The 17,512-nt window shown below is 39.7% G+C and overlaps 2 protein-coding genes across 8 annotated transcripts in view; one reads left to right on the top strand and one right to left on the bottom strand.

The window, feature by feature from the left end:
• Nucleotides 1-7,633, bottom strand: part of LOC113133830 (nucleoprotein TPR-like) — a 32,883-nt gene extending 25,250 nt beyond the window's left edge. For 3 of the 4 annotated variants that reach the window (XM_026312777.2, XM_026312779.2, XM_026312778.2), the window contains exons 1-14: nucleotides 7,349-7,632; nucleotides 6,652-6,756; nucleotides 6,316-6,380; nucleotides 5,417-5,507; nucleotides 5,118-5,221; nucleotides 4,832-4,996; nucleotides 4,350-4,442; nucleotides 3,835-3,915; nucleotides 2,950-3,037; nucleotides 2,481-2,618; nucleotides 2,214-2,308; nucleotides 1,663-1,860; nucleotides 1,426-1,533; nucleotides 983-1,206 (exon numbers count right to left, since the gene is read on the bottom strand). In XM_026312777.2, coding sequence (XP_026168562.1) covers nucleotides 983-1,206; nucleotides 1,426-1,533; nucleotides 1,663-1,860; nucleotides 2,214-2,308; nucleotides 2,481-2,618; nucleotides 2,950-3,037; nucleotides 3,835-3,915; nucleotides 4,350-4,442; nucleotides 4,832-4,996; nucleotides 5,118-5,221; nucleotides 5,417-5,507; nucleotides 6,316-6,380; nucleotides 6,652-6,756; nucleotides 7,349-7,499 — 1,706 coding nt within the window. In that variant the 5' untranslated portion in view covers nucleotides 7,500-7,632. Of the gene's footprint in view, nucleotides 1-982; nucleotides 1,207-1,425; nucleotides 1,534-1,662; nucleotides 1,861-2,213; nucleotides 2,309-2,480; nucleotides 2,619-2,949; nucleotides 3,038-3,834; nucleotides 3,916-4,349; nucleotides 4,443-4,831; nucleotides 4,997-5,117; nucleotides 5,222-5,416; nucleotides 5,508-6,315; nucleotides 6,381-6,651; nucleotides 6,757-7,348 lie in introns of all 4 variants that reach the window. The other variant, XM_026312780.2, reaches the window with a different exon arrangement.
• A 412-nt stretch (nucleotides 7,634-8,045) lies between these two features.
• On the top strand, nucleotides 8,046-17,299 carry odr4 (odr-4 GPCR localization factor homolog). Of its 4 annotated transcripts, none has more exons than XM_026314490.1 (15): nucleotides 8,046-8,120; nucleotides 8,637-8,740; nucleotides 8,955-9,071; nucleotides 9,544-9,636; nucleotides 10,079-10,185; nucleotides 10,263-10,299; nucleotides 10,811-10,954; nucleotides 11,039-11,134; nucleotides 13,531-13,578; nucleotides 13,897-14,016; nucleotides 14,101-14,212; nucleotides 14,959-15,162; nucleotides 16,169-16,222; nucleotides 16,715-16,812; nucleotides 17,168-17,299. In XM_026314490.1, exons 2-14 carry the CDS (start codon nucleotides 8,642-8,644, stop codon nucleotides 16,783-16,785), a joined length of 1,302 nt encoding a protein of 433 aa, XP_026170275.1. In that variant the 5' UTR covers nucleotides 8,046-8,120; nucleotides 8,637-8,641; the 3' UTR covers nucleotides 16,786-16,812; nucleotides 17,168-17,299. The 4 variants fall into 4 exon arrangements, with proteins under 4 accessions (XP_026170275.1, XP_026170274.1, XP_026170277.1 ...); XM_026314492.1 differs by lacking the exon at nucleotides 17,168-17,299 and adding an exon at nucleotides 8,333-8,427 and having other exon boundaries at nucleotides 8,079-8,120; nucleotides 16,715-16,833; XM_026314489.1 differs by lacking the exon at nucleotides 17,168-17,299 and having other exon boundaries at nucleotides 16,715-16,833.
• The last annotated feature ends 213 nt before the right edge of the window (nucleotides 17,300-17,512 follow it).

Below are 17,512 nucleotides of genomic sequence, written 5' to 3'. Positions count from 1 at the left end.
TTGGAAGGAGAAAACTGACTTTCACTAACTAAAGCGTCAGTAAAAATCCGAACCAAAACATTTATCATTAGATCAACATTATTTACATAGAAAAACATATTCCACAGTTTAGAGGCAACAGCACATTACTGTGCTTGAATCCATGCAGACAGGTCCATAGGGAGGTAATGTGGCCCCACAAAAAGTAAAAGATGTGGAGATGTTTTAGGTAAGACTGTACTCGGTCAGTAGGTGACAGACAGTAAGGGTACAGCCTCTCTGTATCTGACAGAAAAGGAAGGAGAGGCTGCTTGTAGTATAAATTATATTAGAAGAGCAGAAAACCAGTAGAGCCTGACCAATATGGGTTTTTTGGGGTCAATGCCGATATTACGGAGTTAAAAAAAAAAAAAAATCTGATAGATGTATTATTTATGTGTTAAATTGTATTGTTATACACCCTGCATCCATTACATATGTTTGTCACTTCATTATAAATGTTTGGTTACCACATTTGAGTTATCATTGCTAAAAATGCCTTTATGTATATATATATATTCTCTTTATGTATACTGTATTCTATATACAGTATCAAGTCAAAAGTTTGGATACACTTACACAGGCAATGGCATTTCAATTCGTGTGTCCAAACTTTTGACTGGTACTGTATATAGAATACAGAATATATATACATAAAGGCATTTTTAGCAATGATAACTCAAATGTGGTAACCAAACATTTATAATGAAGTGACAAACATATGTAATGGATGCAGGGTGTATAACAATACAATTTAACAATAAACTTTATTATCCAAAATGACATCAGTGCACTAAACAGTGAGCTTATTCTAATTACACTATTTCAAGTATTTTACCTGCGTTATATGTTCTGTAAAAAAAAAAAAAAAAAAAAAAAAAAAAAAGTGAATATCTGATACCAATGTAACAGTGATAGGCTCGGGCTCTATTAACCAGGACTGGTTTATACCAGCAATTCTTACCGCACTGATGTTATGTGGCTCTGTTGTCTGTCCTTCTCCTCTTCCAGCTCCCTCAGCTTTCCCAGCAGGCTTTGGTTCTGCCTCTGGAGCTCCTCCACACTGCGGAAAGACAGCTGTCGTGGGCTGGTGACCTCAGTGGTGCTGGAAATGTCGGCGGACCCGCTGTCGTCTTTGGTCACCTGATTACCTCTGGCTTCCTCTAGCTCCACTAGAAGAGCACACACCTAGCCCAGGAACAAATCAATGAATGAAAGCATGTGCTATAATCAACAAAGACCTCATTTTAATCTCAACATTGTCAGTATCATCTGAACATAATGTTAATGACTCCCCTGTACCAATCATGGTTAAATTATCTGATCAGATAAAGTGGATTCACTAATGAATTGTGTCAGAACAGATGTATCCGCTCTATGCATTGCTCAGAATGGAGTGGTGTGTACCTGTGCAGATGTATCCTCTAGCTGTTTCTCTGTCCTTAGTTTGTCTCTCTCTATGGCATCATAGTGCTGCTTGGCTTCTTCTTTTTCTTTCTGCAGACTGTAGATCTCCTAATTACAAAGCATAAATAACATGCAAAAGTTATGCATGTTGTTTATAAAGAATCAAACAAGTGAATAAATGCTTTACAACCATTGTGAATAAATTGACAGAGACAAAGATAACATGTTATCCCAGACCGTTCGAGCCTGTTCCAGTTTGTTGCACAGCGAGGACATGGACCTCTGCATGCTCTCATACTCCTCTCTCTGACGCTTCAGGAGAGGTGCTTTGGACTCAACCTCCTGCACGATTTCATCCAGCACTCTGCTCAATCTCCTGGTCTCCTGTTTCTCAAGGTGAAGCTGTGTCTGACACTCTGCATACGCATTATACAGCTAAACAAAATACAAAGAAGGTGCTGTTAGCAATTTTTTTTTACTAAAATAGACAAGATAAAGTGGGAGAAATACCCTTGTGAACAACTTTATAGTTTTAAGACCTATATTATAACTTGCCTACTCCAACCTTCAGGCATTTAACACCACAAAAACTTTGCATGAACTACCAAATGTTTTGGCATGGTCCATCACCTGTATTTGGAACATGCATGTTCATGAGTATGCACAAGAAAAAACTGCATGTGTTTGACATACTGTGCTTGATGTCAAAATTGGAACCACAGACATATTAATAACAAAAACTGATATCAACCACTGACCACTAATACACTGTACATTAGTCCACTCACATCAAAGAATTTCATGCCAGGCTGGACAATAGCAGCAATGGCAGCTGCTGAGGGACACATGTAGTCCAACTGTTCCTCTGTCAGAGAGGGTGCACCTGGAGCGAAACACATATAAATAAAGACGGCAAAGATACATATAGCACAAAGCATGCACATGCAAACGTGGATCATGGGAGCTGTTTAACATCTGAGTTCATGAGTTTTTCCAAAGGGTTTGCACACATTCTTTTGCCTCTGCATTGTGTATGTATGTGTGTATATTCTTACAGCAATGTTTGCCAGCAGCCTTCCTTGTAGCATTTTCCAGCTCTTTGTCCATTTTCTTGATTTTCTCACTAAGCTCTGCCTCAAGCTGTGCCTTTAGTTCTTCTCCCTCAGACACTTTTTTCTCTAGAACCTTGTTGGCTACAAAGAGCGTGACATCAACCACACACATCATTATCAGTACTTAGCAGATGGAAAGCTACATGTCACACATGAAAATGGAGAAAAAAAAAGCATAAGCCAAAAAGACATTTTCCCTTGTTTAGAGTGAATTTTGCTTACAAGTTAAACACAACTAATACTGAGGTAGGGACACAGTTTGACTGGAAATCAGTGTGAATAACTGTCATGTTTCAAACTGAACAGTGTGCCCAGGACAAAATGGTGGAGAGTAATCACCTGTTATTTTATTCTGTGGAATTGCTAGTGCAGACATTTTGTATGTGTGGAAGACAACTAAAGGGAGGCTTACCTTCCCCAGCTTCTTTAATCAGCTTGCTGAGCTCTTCCACTGCTCTGTTTAGTTCTTGGTTCTTGGTCTCCATGTCTGTTGCTGCCCCCTAAAGGGAGAACAGTGACATCACAATGTGTAAAAGGGCTGTGCAGCATCAATAAAATTATTGCTATTTTAGTAACGAGTGATGGAAAGGAACACAAATTGCATATGATAATAATACAGTACTAATCCAGGTAACACTATTTTGCTATGTTTCCTGAACGTAGTACAAATTTTGTCCTAGGTGAAGCCAAATAGTTTCAGCCTTGAAAAATACTACGGATAATTCATTAAAGTATCCGGTATGGGTGCTTAGGAATATAAAACAGGGAGTGACAGGGAGGTCTCTACTGCCAGTGATGAAGGCACTTCAGCTAGTCTAGCACTTCAGGAAGTGGACATCAGAGCAGAACACATTGATGAACAGATGTCCAGGGGAAAAGATCTGAAGTTGCTTGTCAATGAGTACAGCATCGAGATGTTACCCATTTCCACTGATGACTCGTGTCCATACACACCCATTATATGTAGTGAGAGAACCTATCTTGAAAAACACACTCAGGTACTACAGATTACAGTACCCCATCATCACAAGGTCGCTTGAAACAACACTGACCACCCTACAAATGCGTAACTGTTCTTATGAGCTGTTACTACCAATCATCAAAGTCCTAATGTCAAAGACATTTGCCCTTGACCTGTGCTTCCATACAGAGACATCACATGGCTAAATATATATATGTCACATGGAAATATTAGAGATGCAGAAAGCATGAACTGGCCCTAAAGAAGCTGCCTCAATCTTAGATGGTCTTATTAAGGATTTCACTTTTACTCTTGGTGCATTCTAGTGATTCTCACCTTGTAGAGTGAAGACAACTTGACATGAGCGTTGAGCTCATTGCGGTATTTCTCTTCCATGGCACTCTGCTCATCTTTAGCCTGCAGAGAAACATGTACACAATGAATAACACTACATACAGTACAATGCAGAAGTTTTAGGCACTTTAGAAGTTTTAAATTCTTAACATACAGCACCATCAGGTAAATTCCTATAGCATTTGATAATATGCTCTTAAAACAATGTACACTAAACTGATGTCTTTGGGGTTTGGAGGAGGGTACTATATGTCGGACTACTGTGGTATTACGCAGTAGTAAGAATTTTAGCTAGAGTATCATCCAAGTTAAGTTACTGTTTTGAGGACCTATGGGTCTTTGGGCTGAGGAACCTCAGCAACAGCTTACATAGCTATCCTGTATAGAGGCAGACACACAGAGGGCAAATACAGACAGGAAAATATCTAAATTTTGTCTGATTTATTTAAAAGTCTAATGTTAGTGCGCCCATGAAAACAGCAGCACGTGTACTCCACCTGCTTTAGTTTGTTGTTGAGGTCTTCAGCTCTTTTATTCTGGCTTTCACTGGTTTCTTTCAGAGTAGTAACCTCAGTTTCCAGTCTGGTCATCTGTTGAACAGAAATGTTATTACAGAAGAGATCAGCACTGTGGCTGGGATACAATGCCTCATCATCCCTTTATTTTAAATTACCAAAACTGGGCCTGGTCATCTGTCAAATAGCATCTGTCATATCATCTGACAAACTGGCCACAGGAAAATGTGCCTGGTGTATTTAAATAAAAATAAGTATATTTCTGTCATTCCCTCAATGTTATTTCCATGTAAAAGATTTCATCACATAGATGTTGGAATATATAGACCTACAAGTCACCAAAACTGCTCTGTCCATATAGAATCAAATTATGAAGAATATACAAGATGTAAGCCATAGGGTTGGCAACGGTTTGTGTATATATTACAAAATCTTCCTGCATTTTTATGTTATTTGTGTGTTACCTGCTCCTTGCTGTTCTTCAGACTACCCTGCAGCTCCAGTATTTCTTTGCCTTTGTCTCTGTTGGTGCTCAGCAGTTCATCAGTTTTGGTCTTCAGTTCCGCACTTAACCACTCAATCTTCTTCTCAAGTAACTCCTTCTCTTGCTCCAGGCGCTTTTCTCGGTGCTGCAACATACATTACCAGGTAACATGATTTGTTCACTGAAGATTTTTCAAGTAGTCATTAGAAAAGGCGCAACTTAAAGAACTTGAACATTAATTTTATAACTGCACTCCCGTGGTTTACCTGTACAGAGGCATCAGATGACTGTATATCATCCAGTTTTAACTGTAGCTCCATCTTCACTTTGCAGGTCTCCGCCAGCCTCTCGTTAAGACGCTTGACATCCTCTGCAAACATGCACATGCATGCATACATGGATAAAAATAAAACAGACTTAACACTATAACTATATAATGGCTGCAAGCCATTAATAAAAAGAGAAAACTGTGTATTCACAGAAATTCAGCAAGTAGTATTATGATAAAATACTTCAAGATTTGCGTATTTAGTCTGTTTGTATGTGCGTGTGCAGTACAGCTTACCAGTAAGGTTCTCCACCTCCTGTGTTCTCTTCTCCAGCAGCCTTGCCAGCTCTCTCTTCTCTGCCTCAATCTCATATTTGGTCTTGGTTTGCTGCAGCCACACACACAGGCTGAATACAGTAATCAATCTAAAATACTAACTAGACTAACTAGAGTGTGTAGAAAATCAAAAATTATTGGTTCTCTCAACCACTTTGTACAAAGTGAGCAGTTGCATTTGCTGTTAATGGCAGCTGTCATTTGTATGAACTATTATTCCATTCATACAGAAAAGGACTAATTTCAATTGAAATGCTTATGCTCTTAAGATTAAGATTTAAACCAAGCGTGAGCAACCCATGTTCCTTGGACCTAGATCAAGTGTATTCAGTCAGTCAGAAGCTGGACAATACCATCTCAGATGAGGGTGTAGTGGGGGTGAAAGATGAAGTGAATTGGTACCTTGGAGCTTCTGATAGGCTGAACACATATATTCCTGGTAATCAGTGTGTATGGCAGGGAAAATTGCAAAACAAGCAGTGCAGTGGCCCTTGGGGACAATGATTGACCCACCACTGACTTAAATCTTTATGTTAACAGTGGCAGTGGTCCAAGAATCTACTCAACTCATCCCGCATTTCAAAGCTGAGCAACAGCTATTTTTAAGGAGAAAGACATTTGTTCATCACTTATCACTAAAAATATGAAAATAATACATATTACAGATGTTTTAGATTACATCATTAAAAAACATTTACCTTCTAAAATTAAAATAATTAGGTATATCTTCTGAGACAAGCGAACGCCATTTATGAAGCAATGGAAGTGACTGCAGATTAAAAATATGAACAGGGAAATAATGATCTTTTTAGGTGACGACATTGTCGCTACATCCTCATGAGGTGTATGAGTATATCTACCTGGTGTGGCAGTTTATCGTCAGAGGTCTCTCCCTCTATTCCTTTCAGAGTACTCAGCTCTTCATCTGTGTAGGAGAAACATTAAGATTCTCACACTAATGCCCAGAGAAGAGGGACATTGCAATAGTTCAAGTCTGTTAAACTTTATTGTTCGAGATTATATGTTCTTTAAAGCCAACATGTATGCAGTTCCTGTTCCAGTGCCTCTACTATGTGGTAACATTTAAGCAGGTTTAGCATGTTTTATATGAAAAGAAATGACTATAAAATGTGATGACATTTTGCTTCATTCAAGACACTTTTCATCCAGAAAAGGCTTAGAAATAGTACACTCACTGAGTTTTTTATTCTCCTCCTTAAGAGCCTGCAGGTCTTTTGTGGCAGAGAGGATCTGTTCCTGACTCTCCACCAATCTCTTCTCAATGTCAAAGTACTGTTGCTCTGTAGGGGCAGAGAAAAGAACACGTTATACCGCATGTGTAATAACTACAGACAAACATAGCCTAGTTTTATGTTAAGTTTCTAATTTGTTTATTTAAAGACTGTAGTTTTGATCCTGCAGTCCTGAAATCTTTAATGTAGCATGAATTAAATGAAAACCTTTTCTTTAATGCTGAATTCATATCTGTGAACTAATTTAAGGTGGTAAAAAGTAACATCATGCCGAACTTCACTAGCACTTACAGTGCTTTAATGTTTTGATTTGTATCAGATATACAGACAATGCATAAAGCGCCTCCATAAAGCTTTTTATAAAAGCTTGGGAAGTCTTCTTTATTTCGGTGTGAATCAACGCAACAGTAAGTGATTAAAATGTCATGTTTAATGACGGTAACACAAAGCTAACCTAACGTGACTTCGTAGCTAACGTTAGCCGGCTGTTGTAATTTCAGCGCGTCAGACACGTTAAGTGATTTTCTACTCAAATTTACCAGAGGATAGCTTCACTGTTTACTGAATTTCGACATGGCGTTGTAATCGTAGCTTACATGCTAATCAACAGAGTCATTTCGACCTGCTTGTAGCTACCCACCGCTGTCCGCTTTAAAACGCTCATGCTGCGCCCTCAGCGCCTCGTTAGCACTCTGCAGCTCCGTGACAAACTTCTCCAGCTTGTTCTGGACAACTTTCGGGAGTTTGCTCAGCTCCGTCCGCTCCAGAACCTGCGACAGGACGGCAGCCATTCCCACCCAACTTATCCTCCGATAAATAACAGTAACTGAACAAGAAAGTCCGATACAATAACTTGATAACGCTACTGCAAATTGCCCGCAAACCCGCGGGTGTCAAGCCACACACGTACAAAAACCGGATGTCCACTTCAACCTTTCACAATAAAGCAACAATTGAGGAGCGAGTTATACCAGAGGTGTGAACAGTGTCAAGCGAGCTGCCATGTGGTTTTTGCTGCAGATATCTTCATGCGTTTGCGATACGGGTGCTTGAAGTGACCAGTATGAACTTGCAATTAACACTCATGTTTCACATGTCTGGTGAATCGTCATTGTTTCACACACCACTCTTAATACTCCATAATAAAAATATCATGGCATTAAAACACCCTAATGTGCTTAGAGTTGGTTATTCATCATATAACACAATGACGTTAGTGTCTTAAATTAAACACTAACTAGTTGTAGTCGTTAGTATTATATTGGAGAGAAATTAACGAACTTCCGTCGTAACTGGTATAACTTTGAGCGCAAGTGAGCCATACGTCAGAGGCGTGCGACGGAAATCCGTCACCACGTAAAGCGTTATAGAAAGCTTCACGTTAGATCCCAATATTGCGGTGTAGGCAACAGGTAGGTTGAAATTGGGGTTAGGGTCGATAAGACAAGCGATTATCGTAAGGCAAGGTTAAATACATATCTACGAGGAAATGGACTTTGCTCTTCTCGCGAGTGTTGGCATCTGCTGTTAGGTTGTTGTGTTGTGCTGACGAGCCAGCTGTCTGCCTTCTGGTGAATGTGTGAGCCACCCCATCACTTCTCTCGGATGTTTCCTCTTGGCACAGGTTCTTGAGGAGAATGAGTAGGAACTCTTGAATCGGAAGTCTGACCATCTAACGATAGCTAAAAGTCAGACAACCCTTAGCTGTCATAACGACACGTACGTTGTGCGGCATTTAGCTGTTTGTTGCTTTAATTTAACCAGTAATGGTATTTGTGTGTAGAGCTAGCTTAGATAACTTTAACCTAATAGTAAACATAAAGACTTTGCAAACTTCTCCCATCTACCACCTTCTCCAGCACTGTCTCAGTGCAGGAAAACAGTCGGCATTGATTGCACCTTAGCGCCTCTCTCTGCTTTCTCTTTAGGTGCCATGGGTCGCAGCTACATAGTAGAAGATGCTGTGGAGGGATATCTGTCTAAACTGTGTAAACAGCAAGCTAGTCCAATCACAGGGCTGCTTATTGGACAGGCAAGTTCACACCTGTATAGATAGCTATATACTGCCTAAGAGTTTGCCATTCATGAAATATATTGGTCATAATAAATAATACAACTAGGAAAAAGCAACATCACTGTAGCACAGGCCAACACAGCAAACATCTGTAATAATTGGGTATGACATGATATAACTATATGTGGGATAAAGACACAGTAAATGATAGTAATGAATAAACACATTTCAGAGTTCTACCCAAAGGGATTTTGTCATCATGGCAACTCGGACACCCCAGAGGGAGGAGTCTACTGCAGTAACTGGAATCTGCCTGGACAAGGAGTGGATTACTGAGCATGCCCGACAGGTGTGCAAAGAAGGATTCATTTCTGTCCATCAGTGTTTCTCCTCTGTTAATTGGTCAGGGAGGGCAGACCTATCTCCTGTACTGTACTGTGCTCTGTCAGAGAAGCATGGATAAGGGGAGGGAGGGAGGGAGGGAGTTTAAATACTCTCCCAAACATATACTAAGGGAAACACTGAACCTTTTAAACATTCATGTGGTCTTAAGTATTGAAATGGGTATTAATGAGTACTAATGATCATCTGGAATCTGCACTGTTTTTAGAACACACTGGGACATACTTTGGTGATACATGCTAGGGTTAGTGGACTGTTGTGCAAAGTTTGATAGATGGATGGATAGATAGATAGATAGATAGGATAAGTTTATCTTATCTTAGTGATATAGATAGATGGATAAGACAAATTTATCTTAGATGGATGACAGATAGACAGACTTTAAAGTATGTATTTGCTAATGGGTTGTTTTATTCAAGGTGTTCAGGATGCTGCCTGGAGGCCTGTCCATATTGGGAGTCTTCATCATTACTGATAATGATGCAAAGGACGCAATAACCACTCTCCGACAGGTGAGATTTAAATAAAGGCTCTGTATGCATAGGACACTGCGGTTTCATCTAACCAATTATGCATACAATGTAATGCATACACCATCTGTTGGTGACAGTCTTTTTTCCCAGAGCATGCAGGCATGTTTTATTTTTTCTGAATTGATAAATGACTTAGTTATATTATAACCATAAGCAGGGTCCTGTTAAACCTAATTTTTGGCCAACAGGAGCCAGTGACATACACAAGGCCCCTACAAATTCCTTACTTATAAAATAGCTATGACTAAATATAACCCAACCATTAACTGCATATCTGGTAAAGTGAATTGATCTATGAGTCAATGTTTATTAATGATCATCTAGAATGTGCTCTGTGTGTGTGTGTGTGTGTGTGTGTGTGTGTGTGTGTGTGTGTGTGCGCGCGCGCGCGTGTGTGCGCGTGCGCACAATCTATGTACAGCTGGTTTTTGCTGTGGAAAACTTGATCTCCTGGGAGCGTCTGTGGGAGCCAGCAGATGATGATGTCACAGACTGTATCACACTGCATGTCAATGCCAAAACCAGAAAGTATCCTTTTGTTAAGTCTTATGGATGGGATAGTTACAGTATACTGTCTGTAGATATTCTTTAACCTCATATATCAGAACCATCTGCAGAACCTTTGATATCACAGACCCCAAGGTTAGTTTACACTATTAATTTCTGATAAATCAGCAGCTTCTTCTTGCAGTCAACAAAATTAACCTTGTGTATACTTCGTTCAAAAAATACTTTAGGCCTTCTTTTTATCATACAATTTGTAATGTCTAAAATACAGTTCAGAATGGTTTAGGACCAGGGAATTTTGTCAGTAATAGTCAGTAAAGAAAGTTCAAGTGTTGCAAGTTAAGTCTGTGTAGCAAAACACTCCAAAGGTTAAAGTACCTTACTGGGCAGGATTTGGATCAGTGACTAAGGACTCAAATTTGTGGCTAACACTCACATTGTTTTAAGTAAGGCTCCAGATGTTAAGTATTTGGACTGTTACATGTCTTTGTCCTTCTGTCACTGTAGATTATGCATACTGAATTTGCTGAAGCACTGAATTCAAAGTACAATACATGTTCAACAAGAAAATGCATTTTAGATATGGTATTTAGATTTGGACATGCAGCTTTGTTGTCAGTTGTATATTTATCATTGCCTGTTCCAGAGCGTGGCCAGGCCTGCAGACTGGAAGTACCAGTCAGGTGTAAGCTCCTCCTGGATCACAGTGTCATGTTGTCTAAACGTGGACATGTTGGTACCGCTGCCAGACAATAGAACCATAACAGAAAACATGGATGTTTGTCTTAAGGTAAGCATGCACACACATTACCCTTGCATATAAATATTTTTTTTGAAATTTCAGTAGAACTGTTCTCACATATCTTTGTTTCAGGAGGAACTGAAAGCATGGGCAGACAAAATTAAGAGTGGAGTCTGCCTGATTGATGGAAAAAGGCTGCAAAAGGACAAAGAGCTAACAGTGGGACAGGTTGATGAATATAAATAACTCAGAAAAAACAGTGCTAACAAGGCTAAATCTGTAGAACTTACATTTACCGACAGGCACCTGGGCTGTAATTGTTGTTGTGATTGTTGGAGCAATCGCTGGTTGTTGGGTAAAAGGATATTTTCATATTATAATTTTAAATTATGTTTGCTAAAGTGATCAGGCAGACAGGTAGGAGGGTACTTGGTGTGTCATCTGGAAAGAGGAAAGCAGATAAGGAGACTTGGTGGTGGAATGAGGAGGTTCAGGAGTGTATTAAGAGGAAAAGGTTAGCTAAGAAGAAGTGGGACACTGAGAGGACAGAAGAGAACAGACAGGACTACAGGGAGATGCAGCGTAAGGTGAAGGTAGAGGTGGCAAAGGGCAAACAAAGGGCATATGAGGGTTTGTATGATAGGTTGGACTCTAACGAGGGAGAGGTGGATTTGTACAGGTTGGCGAGGCAGAGAGACAGAGATGGGAAGGATGTGCAGCAGGTTAGGGTGATCAAGGACAGGGATGGAAATGTGCTGACAAGTGCCACAAGTGTGATGGAAGGAATACTTTGAAGAGTTGATGAATGAGGAAAATGTTAGAGAGCACAGAGTAGAAGAGGTGACTGTTGTGGAGCAGGAAGTAGCAAAGATCAGAAGGGATGAAGTGAGGAAGGTGTTGAAGAGGATGAAAAGTGGAAAGTCAGTTGGTCCGGATGACATACCTGTGGAGGTATGGAAGTGTTTAGGAGAGGTGGCAGTAGAGTTTTTGACTGGGCTACTTAACAAGATCTTGGAGAGTGAGAGGATGCCTGAGGAATGGAGGAGAAGTGTACTGGTGCCCATCTTTAAGAACAAGGGAGATGTGCAGAGTTGTGGAAACAACAGAGGAATAAAGCTGATGAGTCACACAATGAAGTTATGGGAAAGAGTAGCGGAGGCTAGGCTGAGGTCAGAAGTGAGCATTTGTGAGCAGCAGTATGGTTTCATGCCAAGTACAGAGAAGGCCAGAAGGAGCTGCATTGTCTTTGTAGATTTGGAAAAAGCGTATGACAGGGTGCCGAGAGAGGAGCTGTGCTTTTGTATGAGGAAGTCTGGAGTGGCAGAGAAGTATGTTCGAGTGGTGTAAGATGTATGAGAGCTGTAAGACAGTGGTGAGGTGTGCTGTAGGGGTGACAGAGGAGTTCAAGGTGGAGGTGGGACTGCACCAAGGATCGGCTTTGAGCCCCTTCTTCTTTGCTGTGGTGATGGACAGGCTGACAGATGAGGTTAGACAGGAATCTCCGTGGACCATGATGTTTGCAGATGACATTGTCATTTGTAGTGAGAGCAGGGAGCAGGTGGAAGAAAATCTAGAGAGGTGGAGGTTTGCTCAGGAAAGGAGAGGAATGAAGGTGAGCCGCAGTAAAACAGAGTACATGTGTGTAAATGAGAGGGATTCAAGTAGAATGGTGAGGTTACAGGGAGTAGAGGTGAAGAAGGTGGAGGATTTTAAGTACCTAGGGTCAACAGTCCAGAGCAACGGAGAGTGTGGAAAAGAAGTGAAGGGGCGTGTGCAAGCAGGTTGGAACGGGTGGAGGAAAGTGTCAGGTGTGATGTGTGACAAAAGAGTGTCAGCAAGAATGAAAGGAAAGGTGGACAAGACAGTGGTGAGACCAGCAATGTTGTCTGGTTTAGAGACAGTGGCACTGAGAAAAAGACAGGAGGCAGAGCTGGAGGTAGCAGAGCTGAAGATGTTGAGGTTCTCTCTGGGAGTGACGAGGATGGATAGGATCAGGAATGAGGACATCAGAGGGACAGCTCATGTTAGATATTTTGGAGAAAAAGCCAGCGAAGCCAGATTGAGACGGTTTGGACATGTTCAGGTGAGGGACAGTGGTAAAAGGATGCTGAGGTTAGAGCTGCCAGGAAGGAGGCTTAGAGGAAGACCAAAGAGGAGGTTCTTGGATGTAGTGAAGGAGGACATGAGGATAGTTGGTGTGGGTGAGGAGGATACAGAGGATAGGGTTAAATGGAGGCAGATGATTCGCTGTGGCGACCCCTGAAGGGAGCAGCCGAAAGGAGAAGAAATTTAAATTATGTTTATTTGAATGTGTGGATCCCAGAAAGATTCGTAACCACCATAATGGAAACTAATGGGGATTTGAATAAATATGCAAATGTGAAAGTAAGAATATTTTCTGCAACATCTACTACTTTTAATTTTACAACTGCCAGAATATTACAATGCATTGTATAATTTCTATATAGAGGCTGAGTATGCCATCAAATTGTGAGTAATCAATGTACATTAATCTAGAAAAACATCTGTGCATGTAAGCACAGTAATGAACAGTAATGATTCTCTGGACTGTGAGAGAGACAGGAGTATAACTGGGACCTACTGTGTGTGATACTTCTCTGTAGAAGAAGAATGTGAGACAGATGTGCAGGGCTCAGCTGCTCATCACACCAGTAAGTGACATAAAAACACACACACAAACAATATGTTTTATTACATCATAACAATGACACATCATAACAATGACACATCACAAGAGAATAGATTTGTTTCTACGACTTTTGAAAAAAATGTTTGTGTACAGAAATATTTCTAGGATTTACTATTAGAAATTTGAATTGTAAACTGGAAGCATTGTATTGTACTGCAGAATCCTTCTATTGTGAATGCTAATTTAGAGTTTGGTTGAAAAAGAAAAGAAAATCAATCACTGCTGATGCTACTGAATCAACAATGTTCATAAAACAAGACCATGACTTTGTGTGTGTTAGGAGAAACAGAGGCTAACGGATACAGTCCAGTGGTGTGGAGGCACTGTGTCAGTCAGAGGAGCAATCCACAGCAAGATTTACATACACAGCAACAAACCAAAGGCCAACCTTGCTGAGAAGGTAACACATTAATCTGTTAGTCAATGTCAAATGTAACTGAAAGACACACCCAACATTTTGTCATGAACTCTTCATCATGAACAGCTGCTGAAGAGGGATGTGGTCTCTACAGTGGCCACAAGGGTTCAGATGCTTCTGGAGGAACTGATGACGTCAGAGGAAGAGAGCAAGGGCAGCAGAGACGAGCATCATACAGGTTCGCACAGACACGCACATGCAAGCTAACTGGAGTTTGCTTCAACAATTGAATGTCAGCTAATCCCAACAAAGAGGTAGTGACTTGTATGCTAATTCACAGCCTTTAAATTGTCATACAAGTAAAGCTTTGTCAGAGGTTTGAATGGGAAGCTGGGGCAAAAAAAATCATCAATATTCCCTTATTTTATAAATCTCAGTTTAATACGAGTGCAAGAATACAATAAACAAACACGCATCTTGTATATGAAACTGTATATAGTTAGTCTAAGTGAGAATGACAGGACAGGGTTATAAGCATGATCTGTTAGCAGACTAACAACAGTATTTGTTGTAAACTGTAGATGTAGTTGTAGCTGTAGATTCAAGATAAAAGAAATAAGGCTTTGCTTTATTTATTTGGATTTGACCAAATTTACTGTGTTCTACTGTAACAGGTTTTTGACTGTTTAGAATAAAGATTATCATATCACACTGCCATACTGTATGACAAATACTTTTTTGTGACTGACTCAGAATATTGTTGAGAAATGAATGGAAATTTAGTTACATTTTCTTCCTGTTGTTATTTATGCCAACAGTGGCTGTTAGCTGAATTTACATTCTCCCTTTAGTGTCTTTATTGATAACAGCACAGTTACATTAGTCAAGAAATTTTTAAATTCGAGCTGTCTTATCATAATGTTCCTGAATACCAAATATCTAACCTGCCCTTACTCTACCCCTGGCCCTGTGTCCCTCCATCAGAGCAATTCTGCCTCCCCCGTCGTGTCTTTTGTCCTGTGAAAGCAACCGGGCCAGTGTGTGTCTGTGACTACCAGTTCAGTGACGAGGGGCTGTCAGAGGTGACTGACAGGCTGAAGGAGATGCTTGACATTGATGCAGCCGAGGAGGACTTGGATACCAGGCAGGAAATCATTGCGGAAGTTATAGAAAGTGATGTTACAGCAGGTGGGTAAAATGTGTGTTTGAAATTAATTTACTATATGATTCATGCATTCAATTTGTAAAGTAGGATTTTGAGATAGATAAAACATAATTTACAGCCAGAGCACATATCAGAGTACCAGGTGTGATTATTTTCTCTCATTCCGTAATTAACTGCTTATTTGTGTGAGGGTGAGGCAAAAACATCAAAACATAACCAAACTTAGTCCTTAATGGTTTGGGCTGTCTCCTGACCTTGCTTTAACCCCATGGGCAACAATAGTTATGGCACTAAAATAGCTTTTCACCATGTAATTCACTTTTAGGAAGAGAAGACAATTAAATTGAGATTGGCTATGAGCAGCTGTTCAGTTAGCATCTGATTTGTTTTTTCCACAAAAGACAACATAGTTACTAACTACTGCTGCTGCTGCTGAGAAATCCATGGTCAGCATTTGTGCACTGGATTAGGAAATAATGCATACTGGAAATTTTTTGGGGGTGGGGGGGATCAGAGAAACTATGGCTCAAGTGTTTGGTCATGTACAAACTTAAACTAATCTCTTAAGATTTTCCCATTTGAGCAAGTGCATAACAGAAACTTTAGTTTTGTGAATATCAATCAGGCAGCAGTGCAGGACATTGCGAAATAAATCATTATCAGCATAATATAGTCCAGAGTTTAACTAAAACTGGAAACTAAAATAAATAACTCATTTTCACATCTAAGTGATATATCATTTGTAAAATTCTGACTGTAAATGCGCACTCTCTCATTATTAAGCTTTTCATCTTACATTGCAGTTATACAAAGGTTTATGAATACAAAACCTCTGTCACTTCATTTTTTCAGTGTCATATATCCCAACTAAACTTCTTGTAACACTTAAGAAATGTAATTACTGACAAGCTGACTCTGTGTCAGAGTAGGTAGGTTGTTGCAGACAATGTAACCTGATTTGAGTTAGTGAGGTATTTTACTGTAGCTTATGAACTATATGACTTATGGCTTATGACTATGTGTTTCCAGAGTCCACTGTGGAATCTGCTGAAGTGATGGAACCCAAGAGAAACAACTACATTGGTAAAACACTTTGGACTCTAAATTTGTGGTCAAATGATTTAACTTTTTAAAAAAATATATAGTTACTGTATGTGGAGAATATGTTAGAGCAAAGCCAGACTGATTAATTAGGATTATTAAATCATTTTAACAGGCATTTTGATTGGGAGGCATTCATTCGCTTAATTTTAATTGAATTTATATTCAAAGTGTATGACCCAATCTGGTAATAAGAATGGACGACATTTATTTATTGTAGTATACCAGACACATCTACCAATTTTTAACTTCAAACAACTACAAACTACAAATGGGCAGGTTTAGAAAAGGGGCCAGACTGCGGCACATAGTAACAATAAAACTATCATGTTCTGGTTCCGCCACCCCTGTGGCCCGGCTCCTAGTTGCAAATTAAATACTTAAAATTACAATCATAAATGTACGATGTGTGTATATGTGTATATACATATTTGAGCAAGCACTATCCTGATTTTTCTCATTTGTGTTGTTTAGGTGTTGCCATAGCTACTGCTGTTGCCCTACTTGCCACTGCTGCCTCAATGCTCTATCTCACTGACATGTGACTCAAACAGGCACACCAAAATAAAGTGGTTGGTATCAAACATATCTGACAAATGTCTGTTTGTTAAATGAATATGAATAGTCACAAGAAATTTTAAGAAAATCCATGTGTATATTTTTACTGTAAAAATGGCATCAGACGTGCAGCCACTGTGATAAGTGGGAAAGATGACAGCGACAGAAAAAGAAACTGATGGAGAGCTGGGCCGCTATCCCACAATACCATCTGGACCTCATTCTATGTTTTTCCTCTGTTTATTAAACACTAAAGTAACATTACAACAACAACAAGTAACAAAGGACATTCTCCCAGAAGCTTTGTGTCTTGTCAATATGCATTTTGACAAATTCCAGTCTGGCTTTTTTATGATTTGCTTTCAACAGTGGGGTCTTCCTTGGTCGTCTTCCATTAAGTCCACTTTGGCTCAAACAGTGATGGATGGACACAGACAACCAAATAGGGCAGTTAAATATTAAATGTATTGAACACAAATTAATAAATAGAAATTTACAGTCCCTGCCTTTCTAAGCCGTCTTCCTATCGCACACAGATGCACATTGAATGGACCCAAAATAAATATAATTGAAAAAGTTAGTCTCTTTCCAAGGTCTTTCAAGCAATTAAGTAGAGAATAAGGTTTGTTTCTCATTGTGCACTCCCTGTTTAGGGAAAGAAGCCGAATTTGTCAATGTTCACTATGTCCAATATTACCTGGGTGGTTTAAATAG

This window comes from Mastacembelus armatus, chromosome 17 (assembly GCF_900324485.2).
Source record: "Mastacembelus armatus chromosome 17, fMasArm1.2, whole genome shotgun sequence".
In the NCBI taxonomy this organism is placed as follows: Eukaryota; Metazoa; Chordata; class Actinopteri; order Synbranchiformes; family Mastacembelidae; genus Mastacembelus; species Mastacembelus armatus.
This window is presented reverse-complemented; position numbering and strand designations above follow the sequence as displayed.